This window comes from Hirundo rustica, chromosome 1 (genome assembly GCF_015227805.2).
Source record: "Hirundo rustica isolate bHirRus1 chromosome 1, bHirRus1.pri.v3, whole genome shotgun sequence".
NCBI classification, from domain to species: Eukaryota; Metazoa; Chordata; class Aves; order Passeriformes; family Hirundinidae; genus Hirundo; species Hirundo rustica.
The window spans coordinates 99,956,262-99,981,953 of record NC_053450.1 but is presented as its reverse complement, the minus strand read 5'-3'; the positions used below and the strand labels follow the sequence as shown (position 1 = coordinate 99,981,953).

At 38.4% G+C, this 25,692-nt stretch overlaps 1 protein-coding gene across 1 annotated transcript in view; it reads right to left on the bottom strand.

Annotated features, from left to right (window-relative positions):
• Nucleotides 1–25,692, bottom strand: part of LOC120760051 (golgin subfamily A member 4) — a 104,302-nt gene that overhangs the window by 48,581 nt on the left and 30,029 nt on the right. Inside the window, 11 exon segments of the mRNA XM_058422820.1 lie at nucleotides 8,344–8,491; nucleotides 9,303–9,386; nucleotides 10,337–10,524; nucleotides 13,580–13,624; nucleotides 13,627–13,717; nucleotides 14,228–14,299; nucleotides 14,301–14,327; nucleotides 18,587–18,643; nucleotides 19,013–19,060; nucleotides 22,413–22,727; nucleotides 23,805–23,846. Coding sequence (XP_058278803.1) covers nucleotides 8,344–8,491; nucleotides 9,303–9,386; nucleotides 10,337–10,524; nucleotides 13,580–13,624; nucleotides 13,627–13,717; nucleotides 14,228–14,299; nucleotides 14,301–14,327; nucleotides 18,587–18,643; nucleotides 19,013–19,060; nucleotides 22,413–22,727; nucleotides 23,805–23,846 — 1,117 coding nt within the window.

Below are 25,692 nucleotides of genomic sequence, written 5' to 3'. Positions count from 1 at the left end.
CAGGTGGGGTTTTTTCCTCAATACAGAATTGTAATTCTGACTTTTCTCAGTACCTCGTGCCACATATTGGGCACCAAAAATATGTGCTGACTTGAAAGCAAAACCAGTGAGAGACTCTAAGTCAGAAAAAACAATTTAATAGGAGGAAAAAAAGTAAAATAAAATAAACGCAATAGTACAAAAGATCACTGACAAAGTCAGAATACAACCTGATACTCTGTGGCAGTGGTAGCTGTCCAGATGAAGTGGTCTTGTTGAACCAGTGATCACATAGAAAGGTCTGGCAGCTCTTGTCCTCTGGGAATCCAGTGGGTAAGGCTACCTGTGCTGTCCCAAATCCCAGTTTATATCCAAGTGGGATTGCCTGGCTCCTCCCCCTGGGCAGAGCATCTCACAATGGGTTGATATCGTTCTATGAATCTTGCAATAGTCCTTGATTGCCCATCAAACAGAGATAGCTCCCGGAGGGAGTTACCTATGAGTCATGTGGCAAGGCATTGATGGCCCATTAAGAGAACATAGTCTGGAGGGAGGGGGCAAGGGAAACACTGCCCAGCCTAGTTTCAACAGCTCATGCAGATGGTGACAGAATACAAACTTTGGGCACATCTTACATTGTAACCTAGAACAGTCATGAATAGTATCTCCTGAATAGAACACTGATGTATAATACCTGCCACCTTATATACCTAAGAGTAACTCCAAACTGTAAAATCTAGAGAATCGTTTCTTTTAACTGTTTCACAGAGTCCACAGAGATGGCTTCGGTAATTTCATTACCTCATTATTTATATTTAATGTATGCTTCTAACAGTGTAGTAGCTGAGTGTTAAGAAAACTGTTCGGCACTTCTAACTTCACAAATAAAATGTAAAAATAAAAAAAATTAAAACTTAAGATTTGTTCCCAGAAAAATTGAATAGCTATAAGTTGTTTCAAAAGAACACTCAAGCTGCAGTGTTGAAATTTATCTACTCTTGCACAGGATGCACAAATCCACTGAAACACATTTTAATTTACAAAATAGAAGCAATTAATTCCACAGCTTCATCTCTTGCTAAGAGGCATTCTAACATGCTTTATTCACTTCAAAGATGATAACGTAGATATTAAAAAAAGATTCCAGTATTGTGAGCTTGTTTATTTATTCAGTACTCCTAAAACCCACTACAACTGATGTCAGAATCTGTACAGAATTACACAAGACTAGAGTTCAATCATTATTAGGGAAATCTCTTTTCCTGAACGGATCATGAATGTGGAAACCCCCTGCAACATCAGAAAAATTCAGTCTCAGAACACTCTGCTATATGGTTAGTGCTTTGCATAACAGAATTATTACAAAACACCTCTGTAAAATTCAAAATCACAGTGCCAATATCAAGTCTGTAATTTATCAGAGCACAACCTCCTAAAAGTATATTATTCTATTATACTATGGACTGATAGGACTCTATTTTGCAAGGAAACAGAAAAAAAAATTTTGATGTGTTATTCAGTATGCTAAGCTTTTGTCCAGTAAATCCTATCCCCAAAAGAAAATCGTAATATACTCACACATCTCTAGTTTTCTTGATTCATCATTAGTTAGTAGGCATTCACAGCAGTTATTGCAATCTTTGCTTTTTTGAAATTCTCTTTAATAACATTCAGGCATGTGTTTGAGAAGTGAGCAGTACTTTCCATTCCACATCTTTTAATAACATTAAAACCTCAAGATTTTAACCATAGTCATACTTCTGAGGCAGTACTGCAAATGTTTTCAAGTAACTTAATTTCATAAAACTGGATTCACTCAAATTCTGACTTTTACAGAATTTTCTTCTGGTTTTGGAGGAAGCCTTTTTCTGACTACTCACAGCAACAATAATTTTTAAGGCAAAATGGGGCTGTTATTGACTCTGGCCAAAGCAGTACCACTGTATCCACTTTTCCACACCTGGTTCTGCTTAAATGCTAAAACTATTACAAAAAATTAAGATCACAAGAGATTGTTTCAAGCAGGAAAACAGTCTAAAATGTAATACTGAAACATGATTTTAAAGAATTAAGATTTCAGCTAAGGGTTACAAGCTATTTATATCGATCATGATGTAAGTTAAATTAGTAAATGGTAGGTTAATGATTATTAGATGCCTACGCTAGAGCTAACTGTTATATTATGAGCTCGTTTATAGAAAAAGTGGACTAAGTGAACCGTCATAAGAACAGATTGAAACCACTAAGAACAATGGCCAGCACCTGGACTTGGTATCAATCAATCATGAAGCAGAGGACCTTGGATCGTGCCAGAGGGTCACAGAGACCTGATGAAGACTCTCCTGACTTCATCCTTTGAGACCACTGACCCAATTCGAGACCACCGACCCAGTTCAAGAGAAGAACTGTGCACGTGTGAAGGACTAATAGCCTCATTTTAATACAGAGCGGGGATGGGAGGTGCTGGAGTTATGCATATGTATTGTTATGTAGGATCTTGGAAAATAGATAGAGAGCAAAAAGCCTTGTTTGGGGCGGCCACGCCTTCCAGAGATGACTCCCGTGCCACCTGCTGGTGAATAAACATATACCACTTTCTAACTTTAATTAGTTAGAGGGTCTTTGTCCGTGATTATATCGGTTTTCAATGACTCAATACAAGCATGCACAAGGCTTATAGCTCCTTATTTTGCACAGTTCTTCACAGCCCTATCAAGGTATTTGCCACCTGCAATCTGCAGGACTCATGTTCTCCCCTCTTGCCACATCAGGCACAAGTTGACTATGAATACAGCCTGCAGAATGGTGTTTGGAGAATGGTAATGACTTCCTTGATGCTACTCCCAGTAGCCTATATACTTTGTAAAGCACATATAGACTTTGTAAAGTGCAGCTTGAAACTAAAGCCTGCAAGTAGAACATTAAGTTATTTCACTTTTCCATACACATTTTCTGATTCTTGTTCTGAGCATCATGCATCTTATTTTCTTTTGAGAAACTGGTTACTTATGCAAAAGTAAGAGAATATATTGCCGTAGCCCACAGATCAGCCAAAGAGAAGATCCAGGTTCACATTAGGATTGACTACTGATATGGAATTGCTGAGCAACATGCAATACAAAAGCTGCATCACCATAATCACAAGCAGGATGCTAATACAAAAACTAAACAAAAGCTGATAGTTAAAGAGCCAAGACAGTACGGCAATCCTTCACAGAAATACAGTTAAAAGTTAAATTGTATGCATCTCAGGCACATTTAGCCCTTAAGTGAAACAGAGTATTTTCACTCAAAGTAGTTAATTCCAGTGTAGCTGGAACAACCAAGTTTCAAACCAGCAGAGGGTTAAACTATCAAGCAGACAGAATATGGTCTGTATTATCATTGTTACTTTTAATCTGTGAGAAATTTTAATTCTACTATGTATCAAAACATGAAATAAAGTCCATGTTTTTATTTAAATATACCTACGCTAAATACAGAGAGTAAAGGCACTGCCTCTTCATTCTTCTCCAGCCTGCAGAATTTTGTTCAGGGAAGATTTTTCAACCAAGTATCAGTTGAATGAAGTTTCGCAAAGGCACATTAGGCAAATCAGAAGTAGAAACAAGCACACCAACAGAGTCTCAGGTGAGTCTTGCAAAACCCCATCCATGTGACAATGCCAGACAAAATTAAAACCTTCCTGTACAGTATGTAAATCACAAAAAATGAGGCTGAGCAGAGTTTAAGGAGTGCAAGGTTTGCAAACCCATTTTTTATAAAACGTGCTGGAGTTGACTACCTATGCCACTCCAAAGTACCTTCACTTTCCCCTCCCACCCAGAGTAACATCAGGTGTCCTGCCATGCTGTGTTGGTTTAGCACACAGTAAAAACCAACTGGTGATTGACTTTTAAGATTGATGGCCAGATTGGCCAGTTAAATACAGGTGTACACCTCTCGGTCACACAGGCTTAAAATCAGCTCCAGAAAGCTGTGGAGTTCCTTTTCCTTCGGGCCAGTGGAACAGGTAACACTGGCCATGTGGCAGCCAGGCAGGCCGGGGCAGGCCTCGCTGACCCACTGGGCTTGCAGGGCCAGGCCATGGCCAGGCCTAGTGGCAGCTGACAGCAGGGGGGAGGAAAGCCACAGCTCCTAACATCTTGCCAACTTAAAGACTGCCCCAGCAGCTGTCTTTGCCACTGGACCACTGGAGCTGACCAGGGGAGATGTTCACCCCTCCCCGGCACCTGCAGGAGCAAACCCTGAGGCTGGGCTGGGGCCACCCCATAAGACCAGGGGTGGAGGCATTCACAATCCTGGCTGCTGAGATTCCTGACTGCCGTTTTCCAGGGCCTTTTAGATCTTTTGGCTTAGATTCTCCACTCTCCCTAACCCCTCATGGGTGTGGCCTTGAAATCTGACACCATAAGCAGCAGCAGTAGGAGGGACAGGTGACCTGGGCTAGATTTAACTCTTTCCTAGCACAGATGAAAGCTTTCAAAGCTCTAACTCTGTTGAGGGAGAGGAAAGGTCAGAGTGGAAGATATTTAAAGAGACAGTATGAAGATACTAGGGTCAGTGAAAGAGAACTTATATCCTAAGTGAGGAAGAGATGACAAGTTGCGTTGGTCCTAGGCTAAAAATCTCCTGAGTGGTGGTAACACTGTAATATGAATATACTAGAATATTCCTTTAAACCGTGGAAAAAATATGCATTTTGGGGAGATGATGAGAGTATTTAAATTGCAGAGAAAAGCAAAGGTGTTTGTGATGGACTAAGTAAATAGTGAAGTAGTTTTGATCCGATGAGATGCTTGAACAGAGAGATGAGAAGCCCTCTGCATCAGTGAAGAAGTGAGAAGACATCTCTTTGTTACTTGAGATGAAGAATCCTTTGCCTTTAGAGCTGTACATCTTTAAAAGGTGACACCCCTGTATGTGTGAGTCCATGCCTATATGTAGTCACAGGAGAGGCTACGTGGTACAACTGCAGGTCCACAACTGAAGAAGTTCCTGGGTGGGCTGCTTTGTGAGAGTTGGAAGCCACAAGCAGACTGTTTCTCTTGTGCAAAGCTATCAGTACAAATCAGGAGAGACTTCTCTCTCTCAAAACACTGAATGAAAGACTATTTTATTGGTGGTACTGACCTGGAGTTCTGAGTTTTGCCTCTTTACATTGTTTGTGGGAAAGTTAGCACTTAGTGGTGGGAGGAAAAGTGTTTTGGGACGTTTCATTTTTTGATCCTTATTTTTCTTCTTTTGTGTGTGTTAATAAATCTATTTGTTTATCTTTAAGCTTGGGCCTGCTTACTTCTCCTGATCCTATCTCACAGGGAGAGAGGAAAAAAAAAAAAAGTAAACACTAAATTTAGCAAACAGAAACAGGTGAATGTGAAACCACTTACACATGCCTTCTCACTTTCCTGCTGGCATTGCACACCTTTGCTCTTTGCCTACAGTGCCTCCTAGTGCTAAAAACTGTGAAGGAAACAGACCAGTTTTGTAAACCGGTTGGGATTACAAATTCAATTTCTGAGGGCTGAGAGCAGGCATTGTGTCCAAATTTTGGAAAAAAAAGGTTGAAACCATTCCTATAGCTGATTTGTGCATCGAAGCAGGATTTTTAAATGCACAGTCCAAGACTTTTTTTTTTCACTGAAGAAAGGTGCAAATCATATGTTAAGTTTTAAAAAGAAATGCTGCCTACAAATAGGATTTGCTTTCTGAAGACTTTGCTCATAGAGCATATATAAATCAGTTATCTGCATCCTGAGAGGTCATGAAGTATTTATGCTAGGTAACCTCAGCAGAAACAAACTTAAGTTTACCTGGAAATTTAAAAATACTAAAAAAGATCTTATGTTGAAGTAAAAAAAGTGTTGCAGTTACCTCAAGTAGAAGTGCCTGAGAAGCACTGAATTTACTTTTAGAACCCAGTTCAGGCACCCAATGTGTGATGTAAAAAAACCAGAGCCCTTACCCCAGTCCTGTTCATACAAGGCTTGGGAAAGGCACCACGATTTGCTTACTGGCATGTGTGGATACACAGAAACAAGATGTTCTGTGAGATTTCAACATAATGTACCTCTAACTACAGAAAAAAAAAAAACAAAAAACCACCACACAACAAACTTCAACTGGGGAGACCAAGTTACAATTTACACAACACAACAAGAAATAAACATAGCTATCTTTTCACTATTCCATTACACAAAAATGCATTCACATTAAATTGAACACTGGAGCAATTCATTAAGTTCTGATTTACAAAGAAAAATGCCGGAAATGTAACATTAGGCAAGATGACATGGAAAACTATACCAGTTTTTAATCTTCAAGCAGCACAAAAGTAAATTCCAACATTTTATTATGCTTATCCTTATTTTGCTATAACATAGATTACATTAACATTTTTACTTCATTCCATGAATTCAGTTTCTTCACTAAACCATGATATAGAACAAGATGACTAGAATTTAACAGTCTAGATGTAGTTCCATGCCATGTGGTCTATAATGACCCTAGTAGAGCAGGGAGGCTGGACCAGATAACACACTGTGGTCCATTCCAACCTTACCCATTCTGTGGTTCTGTGAAAGTCACCTCACATTAACTATCCCCAAAACCAGAATTTAAATGTTGACCTCAAATACATGAAACTGCCCAGTTCATAAAACCATTATAACTCAAAGGTTGCAGCCTGAAAACCAATTTCAGGTCCTCCTGGTATGCAAGGCAGTTTTCTCAAATAATTTAGTTCAACAGTATTGAACCACGCTAACATTGTAGATGACAATATTTTTGGAATTTCTTAAGCCAAGGATGTAATAAGAAAAATCTAATAAAGGTCACCTTACAATTCTGTCTTAAAAGCAGTGTTAACTAATTTTCCAAGGGTTCTAGCACACATATATGCAATGCTTAAAGACTACAATAAATAATTGTACTCAAAAGGTAAAGTTGATACTTATGTGCTGTAAAATCAACCCAAGTACTTAAATTTTTTTTGTTTAAAAAAGAACACATCTAACATACAAATCTCCCCCAAGAAAAGTGTAGTGTACTCAAAACAACATTCATTCAAATTAAATTACTTTTCATTATAACAGAAGGTTTTCCAGTTGTCTACAGAATCCTCTCTAACCTCTGCTAATCTAATCTAACATCTCTAATTTCTGCTTCTGGCCAGGCAAACTGGAAGAAATCACAGTATTAATTAGTATGTGGAGATAGTACAATAATAATTCGTAATTGTTTCTCCTGCCTCAAAAAACACTATTGCTAATAACTACGACAATAACTTCATATCTACAGAAGTATTAAAAGATTCTTCACCTTCTTTTTTAATCATGAAGAACTTCCTAGTCTCCCAGTACCAAACAAAATATAACTTTAACAGGACTGACTTCTGAAGTATGGATTTCCAGAACTAAAAAGAATCATGCAACCTCGTAAGGGTAGGAGAGGAAGGCACCTAATCAAAATGTTTACTTTCACAAGATGGATGTTCCAGCAGCTTTTCTGCATTACAGCAGAATGATCTACCCAAATTAATCTTTAAAATTGCAAGTTCTAATCTAAATCTATATAGATTTTAAATAAACCCCTATGAACTGTATTGTTTGAACTTCTCACTGCTTTTCAGAGAAAGAAAATATGTAAAATATTTTATTCAAAGTAACACCTGAGCTTCTGCCAAAAGAGTGAGCTTCTTTACATGGCCATGACAACTAGTTAAATTATTCTAAAAGAATTCTGATTTAGTACAAATTATTTCACTGTTTAAAAAAGAATAGTTTAACTTAATTTCATGCAAAAGAACTCCAAGCACAAATATGTTACCTAATTTCCATAAAAGCAAACTTCATCATAAAACAGTTACATAAATGTTCCTCTGTTACAAGCCTGAAGCAAAAGGAATTACCACTGCTGCTTCACTTCAATCAGAAATGCTTCCATTAAAATATTGAAAGAAAATGCTTACTAGGGTTATAACATTTTTACTTTACTTCCTCACAAACTCTTATACACTCGCTACTATGTTTTTTATGTGAATTCCTGATGGCATTATAAATGACAATTTATAGGTAGTTGCAAGTTTCTCTTCTTAAGTTAGACGAGACAGGGAAGTACAGTTGCCTTCCAGAAGTTTCCTTCCTAAATCCAGTTTATTGGTAACAGACAAATCAGTCAAAAGTATCCCTAAACTCTGCTGTCCAGAAGTGAAGTTAGTAATGATAGTAGCACAAGGTGATGGGTAGAACAACAGAAAAAGGAGCATCTCTTAGTATCCATTCCAAACAGCAACTGTTGAAAAAGACCACACTGCAGCTTTCTGATGTACAAATGTGAAAGCTAATAACCTATGTATATTCTTACCAGCTCTTTCAGATTTTTCTTTCTGTTCTTTTAATTCCTCGCCTTTTGTAGTTATTTGTCTGATTCGAGCACGCAGTTGGGCTACCTCCTCCTCCTTAATTTCCAATGTTTCATGCATTTGCCGCTTTGTCTCCGCAATTACCATGCCCTATGGAAAAGGTCCTTGTGATAAAAAGCTAGCAAATAAATAAGACATATACCTGAAACAATTTCAAGCCAGGGCACAATCCTTGACAGGAATAAACTGTAGTCTGTTATTACGAGACCAGACATTGTGGGATTTTTCTCTGTCAGAAAACAGAAAATGCTAACAAAAAGAAGTTAAGAATAGGGATTATTTTTAAGAGTATCCAAAATTTACCTAGCGGTGAAAAGAACTCTGGCAAACATGGACCATCCAAAAACTTTCTCCTTCTAGTACAGACACTTTCCTTTGAAACATGTATTCCGTAAACAAACCCAAACTAAAATCATTGTAGAGTCTGTACTTCTCCTTTGAGCATATGACATACATGCCAGTCACATCACTTACGACACCACCACAGAAGTTACTCCAGGTACCAAGACTGTGATTAAAAAAAACTTTTAAGGAGCTAAAAAATGGGAAACTCTTAATTGTCTATCAAAAGTAGAGTTACTTTACTGCTTATTTTTTAGTTAATTTAATTGTATCTCATCTTCATTTGTGTTTGGGGTTTTTTGCTTGTTTTAGAGTTGGCATCAAGGAGTATTCAGTACATCTACTTCACCCTATATATTATCATGTTGCACTATTAAGTATAACCTAACAGACATCTATCTTATCGTAAATATACAATAAAATTCTCAAGCAGCTTAAATTACTTGTTTTATTAAAACACAGATGAAACCATCAGATCACTAAAACTAGCTTCTAATACCAAGAGTCAGATATTTCATGTTATAAACAATCTTTGCTCAAAACCTACAGTTTTGTTTACCTTGTCTTGTTCTAGCTGTTCAATCAAATTTTTTGCATCACGCAGCTGCGTAATCAGTTTACTCTTCTCAGCCATGTGAAGGTCCTAAAAAAAGATCCCAACCACAAGTTGGTTGACAAGCAGCTTAGCTTTGGCCCTTACCCCGCACTGTGTCTTGGAGGAAGAACACAGAACACAATCGAGGGAAACTGAAGTGGGCAGTTTTAAATTAGTTTTACATCTCCCAGAGGTAGGCTGTCTTATGGTATCTGTAATAATTCAGAGATCTGAAGGATTTGTTAAAGCCTCCACACATGCAGGCTTGAGTTGCTAAAGAAAAAACAAGAAACTATCTAAGATTTCTGCTCTTTTACCTGCATCTGTGTTTACAAGAGGATCTCAGCAATGCAACATAAATGATTGTTACTAGCCTTGTTCTAGAAAATGTCATTAAAATACTGAAGTTTTTCTCAGAGTGTTTTCAAACCAGGAGAGTGCTCAGACATGAAGACAGAGAAGGGAATCTGATCTCTGTAACTAAAGTTAAGTACAGCTATACTTAGCACATTATGCTCCACACTCAGCATTAATGGCCTTAAAAGGAAAATTGAGCAAAGTATTAATTTTTGAGCTTTGGGATTTCACTTATGTTCACTATATTGTGATCTCCACTGCCCTGGCTTCCTTTTTTTTCCTGTTAATTTACATAATTAATGCCTCATTCACTATGTCTTAAAGGTTTAGCTCTGCTGCACTTTTCTCACTTTACCTTCTGTCTTCTGTGATAAATCAATCTTTTTCTCACCCAATTTTCCCACAACTACCTATTCTTATACCATTCTGATGGTTATTTACACAGTAAGGTTTCATACCCTACTTCACCGCTCCAGAATAATTGCTGAGTGTATTAATTCCAGGTGGGTTTTGCACCTTTATCTCCAAAAAAGTACAGGGACAGTTTGTTTCATGGTCTGCCCTACCAATACATTTTGGAAATACTGGAGTTCTTACTGTATTTTCATGGTTACCCATAAAGCTAAGAGCATTTTCCATACCTTCATTTTCTCCAGCTCCTGAAGCCTCTCTTCCAGCTGTTCTTGAAGTGCCTCTTTCTCATTGGTTAATTGGGCACAGCACTCCTTATGTGACGGAATAGTCTCCTTACAACGTTGTAGCAAGTTCTCTTGGTGCTTCACCCTCTGATTAAGAGTTTCTAGTGTTTTAACAGAATCTTCATTACCCTCTATAAGACAACATACCAACATTACCACATGCAAGCCATTTCCAAATTGCAGATCAGCATTCATCATTCACAGTGCAGTGGACTCACAGGTCTCTAAAGAAAGATGTGTGAAGTCTGCAAGGCTTCCTAGTTCCTACTGTAAGTGCCAGAAACATTCTACACATACACAGAACGGTAAACACAGTCTTTCACACCAAGTTAGATTACAAAACCCCAGTTACTTTATCAGCTTCAAAACAAAGCTATTAATCAACAAGGGTTTTTATGTAATTAAAAAATCATCATGATTTATAAACCTGCCTGCTGCTACTAACAGAATATGCACAAGTAGGAAAAAATGTGAAGCAAAGCAAATCACACCTTTCAACTGCCAAGCACATAGATTCTTGCATTCCCTAGGCTGGGTATGACATTTGTTCTGAAATATCTGGGTTGGCAATACTACATTCAGCAAGATAAAGGTTATACTTAGTGTCTTCTGAGTTGCACTCATAGAATCATAGAATGGTATGGGTTGGAAGATCATCTAGTTCCAACCTCTGCCATAGGCCAGGACACCTCACAATAGGACAAGTTGCTCAGAGCTCCATCCAGCCTGGCCTTTAACACTTCAGAGGATGAGGCAGCCACAACTTCTCTAGGCAACCTGTTCAAGTGCCTCCCCACCCTCACAGTAAAGAATTTTTTCTAATGTCTATAATTTAAACCTACTCCCTTTCAGTTTGAATCACTAAAACTAGCAAATTTCACTGTGTGCTTCTGCTCTGATGCTCTGGAGGCTGCAAGAGGATTTGGCATTGTACTGGATTTGCATGGCCAAGGCTTCAGTAGTGGAAGGGGAGCTACAGGGGGTGGTTTTCTGCAAGGAGCTGCCAGAAGAGTTTTCTTCATGTCCAGCAGAGCCAACCCTTGGCAAAAACTCCAAAGACAGATGTGCTGCTGATCAAGGCTGGGTCAATTAGTAATGGGGGTAACGCCTCTGTGATAAAAAAAAAATTAAGAACAAAGGAAAAAATTATATTGCACAGTTGTAATTGCAGCCAAAGAAAAGCAGAGTGAGAACATATGAGAGAAACAACTCTGGCAGATATGAAGATCCATGGAGAAGGAGGGGGAGGAGGTGCTCCAGGCACTGGAGCTGAGATTACCCTGCTGCCTGTGGTGCAGACCATGGTGAAGCAGCTGGGCCCCTGTAGCCCATGAGGACTGAGGAGATGCAGAGATCCACCTGCAGCCCAAGGAGGAGCCCATGTCAGAGCAGGTGGATGCCTGAGAGGAGGCTATGACCCCATGGGAGGCCCATGGAATGAGAAGCCCACTCTGGAACAGCCTGTTCTTGAAGAACAGCACCCTGTGGAAAAGTGACCCATGCTGCAGCAGTTTTGGGAGGACTGCTACCTGTGTGATGGGCTCACATTGCAGCAGTTCACAGGGAACTGCTGCCCATGAGATGGACTCATGCTGGAGAAGTTTTTGGAGAACTGTCTCCTGTGGGAGGGACACCACAGTGGAGTAGGGGAAGGACTCCTCTCCCTGAGCAGTGGATGAAACCACAGGTGATAAACTGACCATAAACACCCCATTCCGTCTCCCTGGGCCTCTGGGGAAAGAGGTAGAGCTGCGAAGGAGAGAGGGGTGGGGGGGAAGGTGTTAAGGTTTTATTTTACTTCTCATTATCCTGCTCTGATTTTATTAGTAATAAATTAATTTCATATCTCTAATTCAAGCCTGTTTTGGCCAAGACAGTATTTAGTGAGGGATCTCAACTCATGAACCCTTCTTTAAATTTTTGCTCCTCTGTCCAGCTCTGGAGGAGAGTGAGAGAGCTGCTTTGGTAGATGCCTGGCACACTGCAGTCCAGAGGCAGACTCATCCACAGAAAACATCTTGAATCACAGTTTTTCATTACTGACTAAGCAGTACAAAAACCATGGCACTAGATAAGAACATCCCTCCACCTATCATCCTATCATCTTTCATCCTTTGTATCATCCTACATATAAAAACCATAGCAGATGCTGAACAAATTTAATTTCAAGAGGTATGTTTAGCTCTGTCTTAACCCTACCTTTATGAGGGTACCAATGAAAGACAGTATTATTATATATCAGTATTATAATGTCCCTGCTCAGTAATCAAATATATACAACAGTGAGAACCTCATTAATTTAAACAACCTCCGGACGTGAGGAACACTTAGGTTATTCAACAGCAAGAATATCAAAATTGATCTTTGCTTTTACTTTTTTTTTTTTTTTAATTAAAAAAAGAGGAAAAAAACTAAACTCACAAACAAAAAGACAAAGACTGGCAATTAATCTGCTCTCTGAACTCCAGGAATAGGTTCTCACTTATGGGGGACAGATACATACAATCTCTTAATTGTATTAAGTTGAGATAGTAAGAACACCTACCAACAAAGCAATAATTACAATGTCATTATCAATATTGACAAATGAAGACTAGATCTGAATTCTTATGAAATTTAGATTCTTGAAAGGGTTATCCTGTCCTCTAGCTGCCAAATGGTTTACTAACAGTTGCCTTCTTCTAGAAAGTATATTCTTACTATTACATGGTCAGCCCTAAATATTGTTACTTCCATCATAACAACAGCAGGTGTATTCCCCAAAATGTAGGGTGTGGCTTGTCTCCCTTATGGAGCCCCAGGTCCATTTTCACACTGGCTAGCTCAAGAGACAAACCACAGTTGGAAGGATTTTTCCTCAGAGTCCCAAAACGGAGGAGTGGCCAGGAACCTTTCCCTTAGCAGAGAGGCCACGTGTGGCTTAGGCTTATATCCAGGGAAGGGGCTAAAGGCGGGGACAAGCCACCACCCAATCAGGGATAAGGTGGGAGTGGAACAGGGTTGGATTACATTCCAGCAAGGGAACAGTGTGGGAGATGGCTGGGGGAAGAGCAGGGACAAATTTTGGGATATTACATTTTCCAGGGGAACAAACTATTTTAAAACCCAATATAAAAATGAAATACAATATGAAACCAAATAATACACAGCAACAGTAAGGTCTCTTGAAAAAGCCACAATACCTACCATGGCTTCCTAGTTCCACAATATTGTCTTCACTAACTTCTTCCATTGGACTTGAACTTGTGGTTCTGATTGGACATTTTGATCAGGCAATTCAGTGCCTATCTGACCATTCTGTAATCTCTGTTTCAGCAACGACACCTAAACAAAGTGTTCTTTTGTTAAAAAACCAAGGATTCTAAGCAGATATTTTTTTAATCTTCAAAACTAGAAAGAGTTAAATTAATTTTGATATTAGCAAGTAGAAAAGGGAAAATCTGTCTGAATTTTTTAACCATTTTTTAAAAGTCAGAATTATGTTTCCAATTAACAAAAAAAAAATTACTATGGGTAGAGAAACAAGACCAATTAAGCAAAATACATGATTTTTGGTAAAGCAATTTTAGGTCAGACATCTGCTAATGTTGATATGCTGATAACAAAAACATCACAAAGGTATTTAAGGTGCAATCATATTTGACATGAGTGAGATTTTTACCAAGGTATCCTGTACCACTTAATTTCTAGAAAATCATAAATTCACAAGAAGCTTTTACAACTTCAGAACAATTATAATAAAACATGGATATGGGATATGCACCTAGGAAATATATAGCTAAAAAGAAAAAGTAAGAAGAGGAGTTTTAAACATCTCCTGGGTAATTATCTTACCTGAGTTTGCAGGACACTTATAAGTTGATCCTTTTCTTCTAAGGAAGCATCAAATTCCTCTTGGAGATGTTTTCTTAGCTTGTTGATCCATCTGGAGCTCCTGATAATACAAACACATCTCAAATGAATACTGAAATGTGAACTCAAAAGACTTACAAAAATATTATGAAATAATATCTAAATATCTCTTTCACAGTTGTGATCCCAAAACACAACCATAAAGTTATTCTTTTTTTCTTTTAATTTTTTTAATTTTATTTTACAACATTCCACAACAATATAATAAGAACATCCAATTATAATACCAGCATTAAAACAGCAAGAGTCTATATTTGATAAAAATTTATCAATGATTCTTTTTCCAAAAAGTAAGTTTTTATGGGATCATTTCAAGCCTCCTCCTGAAAAACTGTCTTCCATGCACACATTTCTCCCAGAAGCTGAAGACTGCACTTTGGTAGAATCTTCATTTAGCCACCAAATTAAGTCAGCATAAGAGCAGAAATTGTAAAATTCATTATGCTCATTCAATATGCCACCATTCTAAAATGACAAATGCCATGTATGAGAGAAGAAAACTGATCTTTTTAGACCACAAATGTGTCTCAAATGAGAAAGGCAGAGAATACCAAATAAATATGTGGCTTTACTTTATACTTACATGCGTTTGTTTGGCTGAACACTTAGAAATTTGTAGATATTGCCTAAATTCATTAGTAGGATCTACAGTCTTATATTTCCTGAAGGTTTTCTTCTAATTACTTCCTATGCTTTTAGGTTTAAACGTTTAAATTTCTTTAAATAATTATCATTCTAATAGAAAATAAATGAACTTATATTAAATCACATCTAACTCTTTATTGAGATGAGAACCACACATATATCACACATGTACTGCAAATACTTTTAGAACCTTTAAATCTTTTTACTTATATATTTATTTCATCTATATATATCTTCCCCATGATTACCACAGAAAAAGAATGCTTCTATGACTGTTATTCTGCAAAGATCACTTGTATAAAAGCAATCACCACCCATAAACATGAGTTCCATTAGCCAGGCAAAGACAGAGGACGATAAAAAGAAGGCATGAAAAAGTGAATGAGACAAAATCGAGCACTGGATGCTTCCTGCACTGTTTCCTCCAACTCTAAATCTTGTTTTGATACTGTCCTTGCTGTCTATCCCTCACCTCTAACAGTGAATGCCCTGCCACAGATGAGGCTGATATCAGCTTGAAACCACAGCTGTATGAATTGAGCCTGCCCAGCCATGCACAGGCAGGACAGTGAGAGAAAGTGTCACTGCAAAAATCATTCCTCTCTTCCCAACTATACCACCGCATTGTGTTGTCCTATTCTTTTAGCCTTCTGATGTTTGCATTTTTGTAGCGGAGTTTCTCATGGACTGTAACATAAACAAAGCAATTGTTTTCGCATTCCTCCTTGGAGGAGGGACAATTGATGGACTTCTAGTTTGACTAATGGGGTCGGAGAGGTGGCATCCTCATTCTCCAATCCTTGGTCATTGTCCAGGATCTATATAAATTCGAGGTCGAGAAATAAATTTTCTTCCTTTTGCCCTGACTACAGACCGTGACTATCATTCTTTTCATATCCTCTAGCGGCAGCATTGCCTCATGTTCTCAGCAACTGCTGATCACATTTCTGCCCTGTGCTTCTGAGCCTTAGAAGCAATTCCCTTCAAACAAAGCAAAAGTGTGAGAATAAGTGTCCAAGAGATTTATTGAAAACCAACACAAAAATTAATCTTCTTTGGATCTCAGAGTCCCTTCTGATCCTTTTCTGAAAAGGAGAACACTGAAGACTGCTTTGTCTGGTTTTAAGGAATTGCTCCTAACAGGAGAAAACTAAGGTAAGGAAAACCACATTGATTTCTAGGGACTGTCAATTCAGCCTCAAAGGAAGATTACTCTTAATGGCCCTCTTAGAATAAACTTGCCCTGATTCAACATATTTACGGGGAAAATGGACTGTAATGTTGATGAAAAGGATTATTAAAATTTATTTCTGATAACAAATTAACTACATCAATGAATGGACTACTTTGCACCATTTTAGCTTCCTCCACAGTGGAAACTTACCATTTTATTTGTAATTTTTCCTTCATTGTCTGTTTTACTTAATGCTGTAATATGGGCTTCCAAAAGATCAGAAAAACACTTTTTGAAAGTGTATCAATTAATGAAAAAGAATTTCAGTGTTAGATTTGAAGGAAGCTTTAAATTTACAAGATTGGTAAGTGTCGGAGAAGGAAATACAGCTGACCTCGTCCCTGATAAGTAACAGCTGTGTTAATTACCCACTACAGCCTCACCCCTGATGAGTCACAGCTATAGCCAGTAAAGATAAGTATGATAAAAGGGGGTGAGTTAGCCAGTGAGGGGGAATCATGAAAGAGGAGGAACCTTGAAGAAGATTGAACGAGATGATCATGAAGGAATCACTGCTGTGAGGTCAGTGTGAACCTGCAGCAATAATCTAGCTCAGCAAAAGCCTGCATTCAGTCTGCAAAGGAAAGCTATAGTAGGAGCTTGCTGCAGCCAGAGTTAATGAATAGTTGGAGTCAGGATGGCTAAGCTGTAAAGAGGAATAAACCAGGACCTTTTTCATGCTGTGATAAACAAATCTGTGTCTTGGCTTATTTCTATTCTCTAACAAGAGGGCTGCTGCAACAGGTAAGAATGAAATTAAATGTTACATGAAATACATGTAAAATGGAATGTATATATATAAATCAGAAATATATGTATAACTTATTTACATATATGAATCACAAAGACCACGACAGACATGAAAAATAAAAAGCACATGTCCAACTCTTTGTCGTATGTCAAAGATTTACCTCTGTTCCACATATGCCTTCCTAACTTTAACAAGTAGCAATAAACTAGAAAAGTAATCCTACTGGAGCATGCAGATATGGACCTAACACAGAATAAGCTTTTTCATTTGACTCTGTAGTGATCTGGAAAAGACACAACCTTGGCAAGCCGATTCTGACAGTAATGCAATGATTTCTTCCCTCCCATGTGCTGACAGTTTAGCTTAGGACATGGTTACAGTGCAGACACAAGCTACAGCCCAGATGAGTATGGTATTCCCAGCACTGACTGACCCACTGTTCTCAGCTGCTGGGGCAGAAACAGAACAGAGGTGAACTGAAATGCTATCTCAGTAGCACATGCAATTCACAGCATGCTCACCTTAATTACACCCCGGATGGCTGAAGAGTGCTCAGCGATTTGCCAGTGACTCTCTTGAAATGACTGGCTACCTGACTAGTCACAGGGATGAGCTTGAGCCTCGAGTACACTCATAGCCAAACACTGACATTCACTGTCCCCATTATGAAGGGGACAGGTCCCTGTCTGTGGGCAAAACACCCAACTGCCTGGAGTGAGTCTGCCTTCAGGAAAAAGTGGGACTTCACCATGGTCTAATGGCTCCTGCAATCTCCATGCCAGTGCTACTGCTCAACATGGCACATGCCAGAAGCAGGTGTGCAGTCATAAGACTAAGCCTGTGACTTTGGCCTAAGTAGTACCCAGCTCCCCAGCACTGTAAGAGCACAGACAGAGGCTCCTGCACACCCACCTCCAAACCTTGTGTTGCACTAGCTCCTGAGTCAATAAAATGGCTTTAGCTTCACACTGTGCTTCACTAGGGTTTGACAATATGGTGTTCATGAACTTGCTCTTTTAATCTGTTCAGCCTGATCATCTATACATGTTTTTTAAGTCCATTGTGTTTATTATCCATATCAAATAGACTAGGGCTTTTCCTTTTAATTTCACTATAACCTAAGGAGGCAAGTCATAACACAACCTAGTTGATTTTATGATTGAAACCAAACTCTACTAAAATCCATAAAACAATATAAGTATTACAATTGAGATTAGGGTAATTAAAAAAAATCTTTTTTTTTTTTTTTTGATAGTCATTGAAATCCTTGCAAAAATATGCCTATTGCTTGTGTTTGCCTGAATTATTATCTGTCAGTAATAGAAAAGCAACAAATTGCATAGGGCCATTGATGGCTGGGCCCAACAATACTGCAAGAACCACACAGACTTCTACCTACTTCACAATATGAACAAGAGAGCTAGTTCAGTTGGTCGTGGACTGCTCTGTCTTAAGAGTGTAGCAATAAGATGCTGAATGGGAAGCAAGCCAGAGGTGTAACCCCACGTAAAAAAAAAAAAAAAAAAGGCAGTAAAATACCCTGCTCTGTAATAGAAAATATTTTGTGAACAAAGAAGTCAAAAGCTAGACAGAAAAAAGATCCTACACAGGTGTGATATAAAGTAAACATGCAATCAATAAAGGAAATTACCTCTCTCAGTTCTCCAATTCTGCGAAGTGCTTTATCCTGGCTTTGACTCAGAATGCTCTTGAGAGAAAAGGAAGAATAAAGGTGTATTAAATGTAATTTTGAAAGGTATAAATAAATTTTAAAGAAATCACAGATGTAATGATTTGTTTCTCCTTCAAGTCACGCTTGATGTGCAAGCACTGCCATAAACAGTGGTAATCTATCAATCTATCACCTGAAGTCAGCTGATTCAACAAAAAAGGCTGGAGTACAATACTTCACAGTTATTTTGACAAAAAAATTTTATCTTGGCTTCCTTAGAAATCCCAGCTAAGAAATCATCCTCTGTATATACACAACACACTGAAAATTAAATCAGTATTGTCACTACACATTTTAAGATTTAAAAATGCATGCAGGTAAGACATGATGAAAAGCAATGCTCACCTGTAGCTTCTTCTTTTCCCGCTGCATAACTTGATAAGCAGACACTAGCTAAAATACACAAATCGGATATAAAGATGATAATATATCTGCGTATAGCCATCAAAACAATTTCCTTAGTTGTATTACTACCTGTTTTCTCTTCCCTGAGATGACATACTACATACCATCCTTCAACACAAGGAGGTCAAACGCAAGAGTATCAGAAAATTACATTCCAGACAGATACCTCACAGGGGGTGACCACTTCAAGAGCACATGTCCCAGGGAGATTAAGCAAAAATAATTTTACAAAGAGCATGCATAAAAAAATACATTTCTAAATTTAGCAAAAAAGGTGCAATGTTTTCATCCCATATGCTTTGCATATATCCAGCAAAGACAGACTGAAAATGGACAGTATTTCATTTCTCACTGTAAACTGACAAGAAAAGTAACTGCACAACTTATTTTACTTAAATATTTGATTACAACTGCCAAGTAGCATTATGTTGAAGTAGCAAAATGGCACTTTATGAAAAATTAAAGAAAAAACAAATCTAGAACACCGAAACAAGAAATCAGTAAGTCAAAATTATCTTCAATTTCTATTTAAAACAAACTAAACATTTTTTAGAATTCAAAATTACTTTAATTTCAAAGTCATATTTATTTTGCTTCATAAGAAAATCAAAACTATTTGATTGCTATGCATGGTTTGCTGTACCATATTTTTGAGATACTAACTTTTCATCCTATTTTAAGAGGGAAAAAGTATTTCTGCCTTAATTACTCATTATATATTGAAATATCATGGGTTAGCAAAATTTTTTTCTAGATATAGAGAAATGTAAAATTTTCCCTGCCCTAACCGTAACATGGGTTGAGGGGCGGAGGACAAGGACCTATCAAAAAGCAGGCTGGGATATTGGCAGCGAAGTTGACCAATGAGAACTTTCAGTGTGACTTTGGAAGGAACATTTAAAACTAATCTGCTGCTGACCACCCACTCTCTCGCTTTGGGATCAGCAATGAGGTAACATCAGAGGTGGCGGGTGGCCTCGGGTCAGGCCTTGCTGCCCTTTTGGGCGGCCAGGCCAGGTGTCTGAGGGCCGCTGCCTGCACAGGGAAGGCTTGGGCTGGCTGAGCCCTTTTCCCTTGCTTGCTGGCAGGGGAGAGGAGGCAGCTGCAGCTTGGCAGTGTGGGGCCATGTGCTCAGACCACGGCAGAAGGGGCCAAAACATGGCCCAGCTTAATTACTGCTGGCAGCAGAGAAAGCAAGCCTGCAGCTCCATAACAGCTTTGAGCTGGACTGCCTTACATAAGACCGAGGGGTGGAAAAAAGGACCTTTACCAGCTTCCTTTATCAGCACGGCCTTGCATTTTTTCTTCAGCCCTGCAGCCTGGCACATACACATGGCCTTTGCAAGCCCGGGCAAAGTTAACCCTTTCTTAGCAACACAGAACTTTTAAAGCACAATTCTTCCTCGAGAGAAAGAAGAAAGAAAAAACAGAAGGTACATGGAACAGACACCAAATGAAAGTCAGTTAGATGAGAAGTGAAAGAACTAATAATACTGGAATAGGATTGAAGAAGTGGACATTTTAAACCAGACTTTTCTAAGGTAAATTATGAAGAAATGAACTGTTCTTTGCAGCATCTTAGTATTATTTGGGTAGAATGCTATTCTAATCAAAATTAAGGACTGATGTAATTGAGATTTATTTGGGAACTTTGAAACCCCCGCTCCTGGGTCAAAAAGGAGGTCTCAGCCTTTTGAGACAAAGATAATTTTAGATCAGAAGTATTCGTAAATAATACCCAGATACATTGAGAAGCTCTGTGGATAGTACATCACAGCCTGTGAAAACTCCAGGCGGCAGCAGTTGTGTGACATTAAAAGGACTGGACTATTTTGTCTTGTAGCAAACATCTTCATAAAAAGATCTTAGAGGGACTCTTCTCCTAAAACAATGTGTAGTTATGTCTAAGTAGTGAAACTGACTGAAAATCCTAAGTTGTGTCTTTCTATGTTGTTCAATAAGAAAGTTAATAGTTTGTAAGAGGAAAGAAGCGTGTTTTTGAAGTTTCATTCTGTTTTAGTTTTTTTTCCAGCTTCTTTTTTTCTATTCTTTTAGTGTGTGTTAATAAAACTATTTTTGTTCATTTTTAAGCTTAAGCCTGCTTTGTTTATTTTTCTCCTAATCTCTCTCTCCTCCCACAAAAATATTAACATTAAAACCCCTACATTAATTGGTGTTTCCGCCCGGTTTTATTAAATTAAAACCATTACATGAAACAAGTTTCTTCCAAGCTCCAGCAAAACAATTCTTTTTAATTGAACTAAAGAAAGTCACAAAATCAAGAAAAAAACCCAAGCCTTTTTGACAGAGAAAGTTAGGACTTGGTGGACAGACTACACTAATTAAAACAAACAAACAAACAAAAACAAAAAAACAAAATAAGCACTAAAACAAATCCACAAACTGAAGAATTTCTTTTTAGCAACTACTATTTACATAAACTTACAAACAAGACTTATTATACTAGCTGGAAGTGAAGGAAAAATTATTGTGAGACAATGGCTTTTTTAGGCGTATGCTGAATACTGCAGTCACTGTAAACATATTTTAGATTCCAGGGATTTAGAGAAAAGTCTGCATAGGAATTTTTGTATTTGAGGCAGCAAACGTTAAAAGAACTGTTAAAAACAGTACAAACATCCAGTTTTAAATACAACACATTCACACTTCAAAAAACAATCAGAAAACCCAAACAAAATCCCAAAACTAATTTAAAAACCCAATTATCAAAACATCACTATCAGTTAGACAAGCTTTACTTCCTCAGTAATTTGGAAAATGAGTAGTGAAACTACTGATGTAACTGGTTTTCACTAAAATACAAAAAAAAAATAAGTTGTTTGAATTAATTTCTCCCAGGAAATACCTGGAAATTATGAAAAACAGAACTTGTTTCTTGAAAACAAACTGATTGCCTATTGCACATGGATAGAATATACACTGTGCATTTCAAGAAAATCTGCAGGAAAAAAACTTACTGTCATGGGAGTACAAGTCATGCTCATCTTTGTAGTGAGCTCCACCTGCTGCTAGATGCTTTCAGTTGAAATCTTAATAGGCCTGCCCTGTGTGAGTAACCCATTAATGAACCTCTACTGCTGACATCAGGAAATTATTTACAAACATGAGAAGAAAAATATTTCCATGTTTTATTGCCAGAAAAACATTTGACCTATCTAGGTAAAAAATAACTAGACTTAGAATAATTTAACTTCCTTATTAGTTGTAAGTTGAAATATTTGCTCCAAATAGGAAAACAAAAAGATTGTCCACTGCTGCAGTATCTCTTAGCCTAATCTCTTTCCCTTTTCTACCTAACTAAACCAGTCACATTGCGTACCTCTGAGTATTTTCCCCTATAGTTGCACAAACTGCACTCCATTCTACGCAGACGCTGCAGCAACTGCTCTTTGCTGAAGCTGTCCAAATTTCCCAGAGGCTCTTCTGTTTCACTTTCAATGTCAGAAGGTGAATCAAAGGTGGGACTGAGGGCTTCCAAGTCTAGTCGATTCAGTGAATCTCTTGAAGAACTTCGTACTAGGGACTCTTTAAAAGAAGAGCGAAATAAGGTCTCTTTTACTGGGCTTCGAAACAAAGTCTCCATGGAGGGAACTCGAAGTTGAAGCCTCTGGGCAAACGACTGACTTTCACTTTGCTGCAAAAATTCAGAGAAAGTAATTATTTCTGCACTGCTTTTAGGCAGACAGACACACTAAAGCCCAGGAAAGAGACCTGACCTGTGCAAAAAAACTACTGTTGTCTAATATATGCATGGCATCAAATACCTGCCACTCCCTTAAAAGAATCATCTCCTTGTGCAGAAAAATCAAGCATGAAACTACCAGATGTGCACTATTTCAGATAGCAACTAAATCTAATAAACTACAGCTCTGATTTAAACTTTTAGAAGAATGCATTTCTGTGTAATCCCTCTAAAAAGAATGTGCAACTAATACAGTTATTTACTATTGTCTCAAACGTGAAAAGGGTAACTGATTCACTTCTTGATGTATTACACAGAAGACTGTATTTATCTTAAAGACACAGATACTTTCCTATGATAAAGGGAACAAATTAATGGTAGAAACCCTTGTATGATAGTTCTAGCAAGCCATCTTGAGCAGTCCATTTCTTTTTTTTTATTTTAAATGACTTTATGATTTTTACCTAAAATGAAATTATTGACTTTTGCAGCTATAGTACTTACTTTATTCTATACCAAAAGATTCTGCGCTGTTGTAACCTATACTGCTGGCGCTACAGAAGTGATGTGAAAGCATTGCTGCAAGATATTGCCCCTACAATCAAATGTTGGGAGGCACATGCCAGATGCCACTGCTAACTCCATTTCAGCAAGCTAAATGTTTCCCTGAGACATATTAAAAAATTACCTACATCTTTATCACTAGTGACAATCTTTTTAGCCTCCCAGTTCTTTTCCTTAAGCAAGAAGATAGCTTTTCAAACATGCAATAGACCCTCTACTTTTGAAAGTGAGTTTAATGCTCTGTATCCTATGATGGCTGTGCAACAAGATGCATCTCAGCTAATGGGATTACCCACAAACAAAATATCTGAGCATCCTGACAGGCAAGTACTTATCATCCCTACTTCAGCATGAGGATATACACTGGGCACTAAAGCCAGTGTAACACAAAGACAACACAGCAGTGAAGCAGGAAACAAACCCCCCATGCCCTCCACGTACTTGTGGAGAGACAGGTTCACTTACATTGTTTTCTGTGGATCCAGGAAGTGGTTGTTTATTCAAGTTCTACAGGAGGTAAAAACAATGGTTAGAAGAACCAGAGTACAAGGACTGTAATTCAGTGATTTCTAGAAACAGCATTTTACTAGAAACAGCTTTTTCCTTTGCCTGTGTTTTTAGTACTTTCTTTAGAAAGCTTATTAAGATGTCTTCAAGCAAACAAGCTAGTTTGTTAAATTCAAAACAGGTTGCTGCAATATGCAGAACTACAAAGCAGCTACATGTGCTATGGATTAGCATGAGACAGCTGCAAATACAGACATCTCCAATTAAGTAGTTCACAATGATTATTTATATAACATTTATCGACAAATCAAAGACACACCAAAAAGACAAAATTATAGCAGGAAAAATCTAACTGATGACTAGTATTTACAGCCAATATGAGTAAGAATTTGCTGTAACACCATCATTCTCTCTTTTGGTACACTGGGGGGGCAGAAACTACCTGGAAAAGAAGTGCTGGTAACAAACTATTTAAAACTCCAAGAAGCATGGGAAGAAAATTAGACTTTCAGAAAATACATCTTACACAAAACTTTTGCATTCCCAAAGAAAGCAAAACAAAACACACACGCATTAAAAAAACACACACACACACATTAAAAAACCCAAGCCAACAAAACTAATATCATAAAAAACAATAGTCTTGAGTTAGTTCATTTGGTTGGTTTGGGGGGTTTTTTTACAGCATTTAGACATTTCTGTTTCTAGCCTGTTATCCTGCTTTTCCCATGTTGTTTGGGTGTTTGCTAACTCAGCCCTAACTTTAAAGAAGGATGACCCTGGAAACTACAGCTCTCCTAGTCTCACTTCATTGACTGGCAAAATTATGGAGATGATTTTTCCAGGAGTCATTGAAAAACAACTGCAGGACAGAGCAATCCTTGGTCACAATCAGTAATGGGCTCACGAGGGGACACTCCTGCCTGCCAAATCTGATTTCCTTTTATTACAAGGTTACCCACTGAGATGACCAAGGGAAGCCACTTGTAATCTTACTGGATTTCAGTAAAGCTTTTGATACTGTCTCTCACAGGATCCTTCTGAACAAAATGTTCATCATACAGCTGGATAAACACATCACGCAATGCATGAGCAGCTGCCTCACGGATCAGGCTTAAAGGGTCACAGTGAATGGGGGTGACACCAGACTGGTAGCTGTCATTAGTGTGGTGCCACAAGGCTCCATTATTGGCCCTGTGCTCTTTGAAATCTTCATAAATTACTGGAATGCAGGATTTGAAGACACACTAAGTTTGACAATGATACTAACTGGGGAGGAGCAGTTGACACCTTTGAAGGCAGAGAGGGACTGGAAGAGGGGGCGTCAGCAAATTAGAGGGCTGAGTAATCAGCAACCATAGGAAGTTCAACGAAGGCAAGTGCCAAATTCTGCACCTGGGTTGGGGCAACTCTGGATGTACAGACAGACTGAGGAACAAGACACTGGAGAGCAGCACCATGGAAAGGGACCTGGGGGTACTACATGATAGCAAGTTGAATGTGAGTCAGCAGTGCCTGCACAGCCAGGAGAGCCAACTGTGTCCTGGGTACAGCAGGCACAGAATCAGCAGCTGGGCAAGTGAGGGGATTGTTCCACTCTGCTCTGCACTGGGGCAGCCTCATCTTGAGTATTGTCTGCACTTTTGGGTGCCACAACGTAACAAAGATACAAAACTATTAGAGAGCATCCAAAGAAGGGCGACAAAGATGATGAAGGGCCTTGAGGAGAATCTGTACAAGGAGCAGCTGAGGTCACTTGGCTTGCTTATCCTAGAGGAGAGAGGGGCGGTCTCATAGCAGTTTACAACTTCCTCATGAGGGGCAGGAACTGTGGAACTGGCAGGAC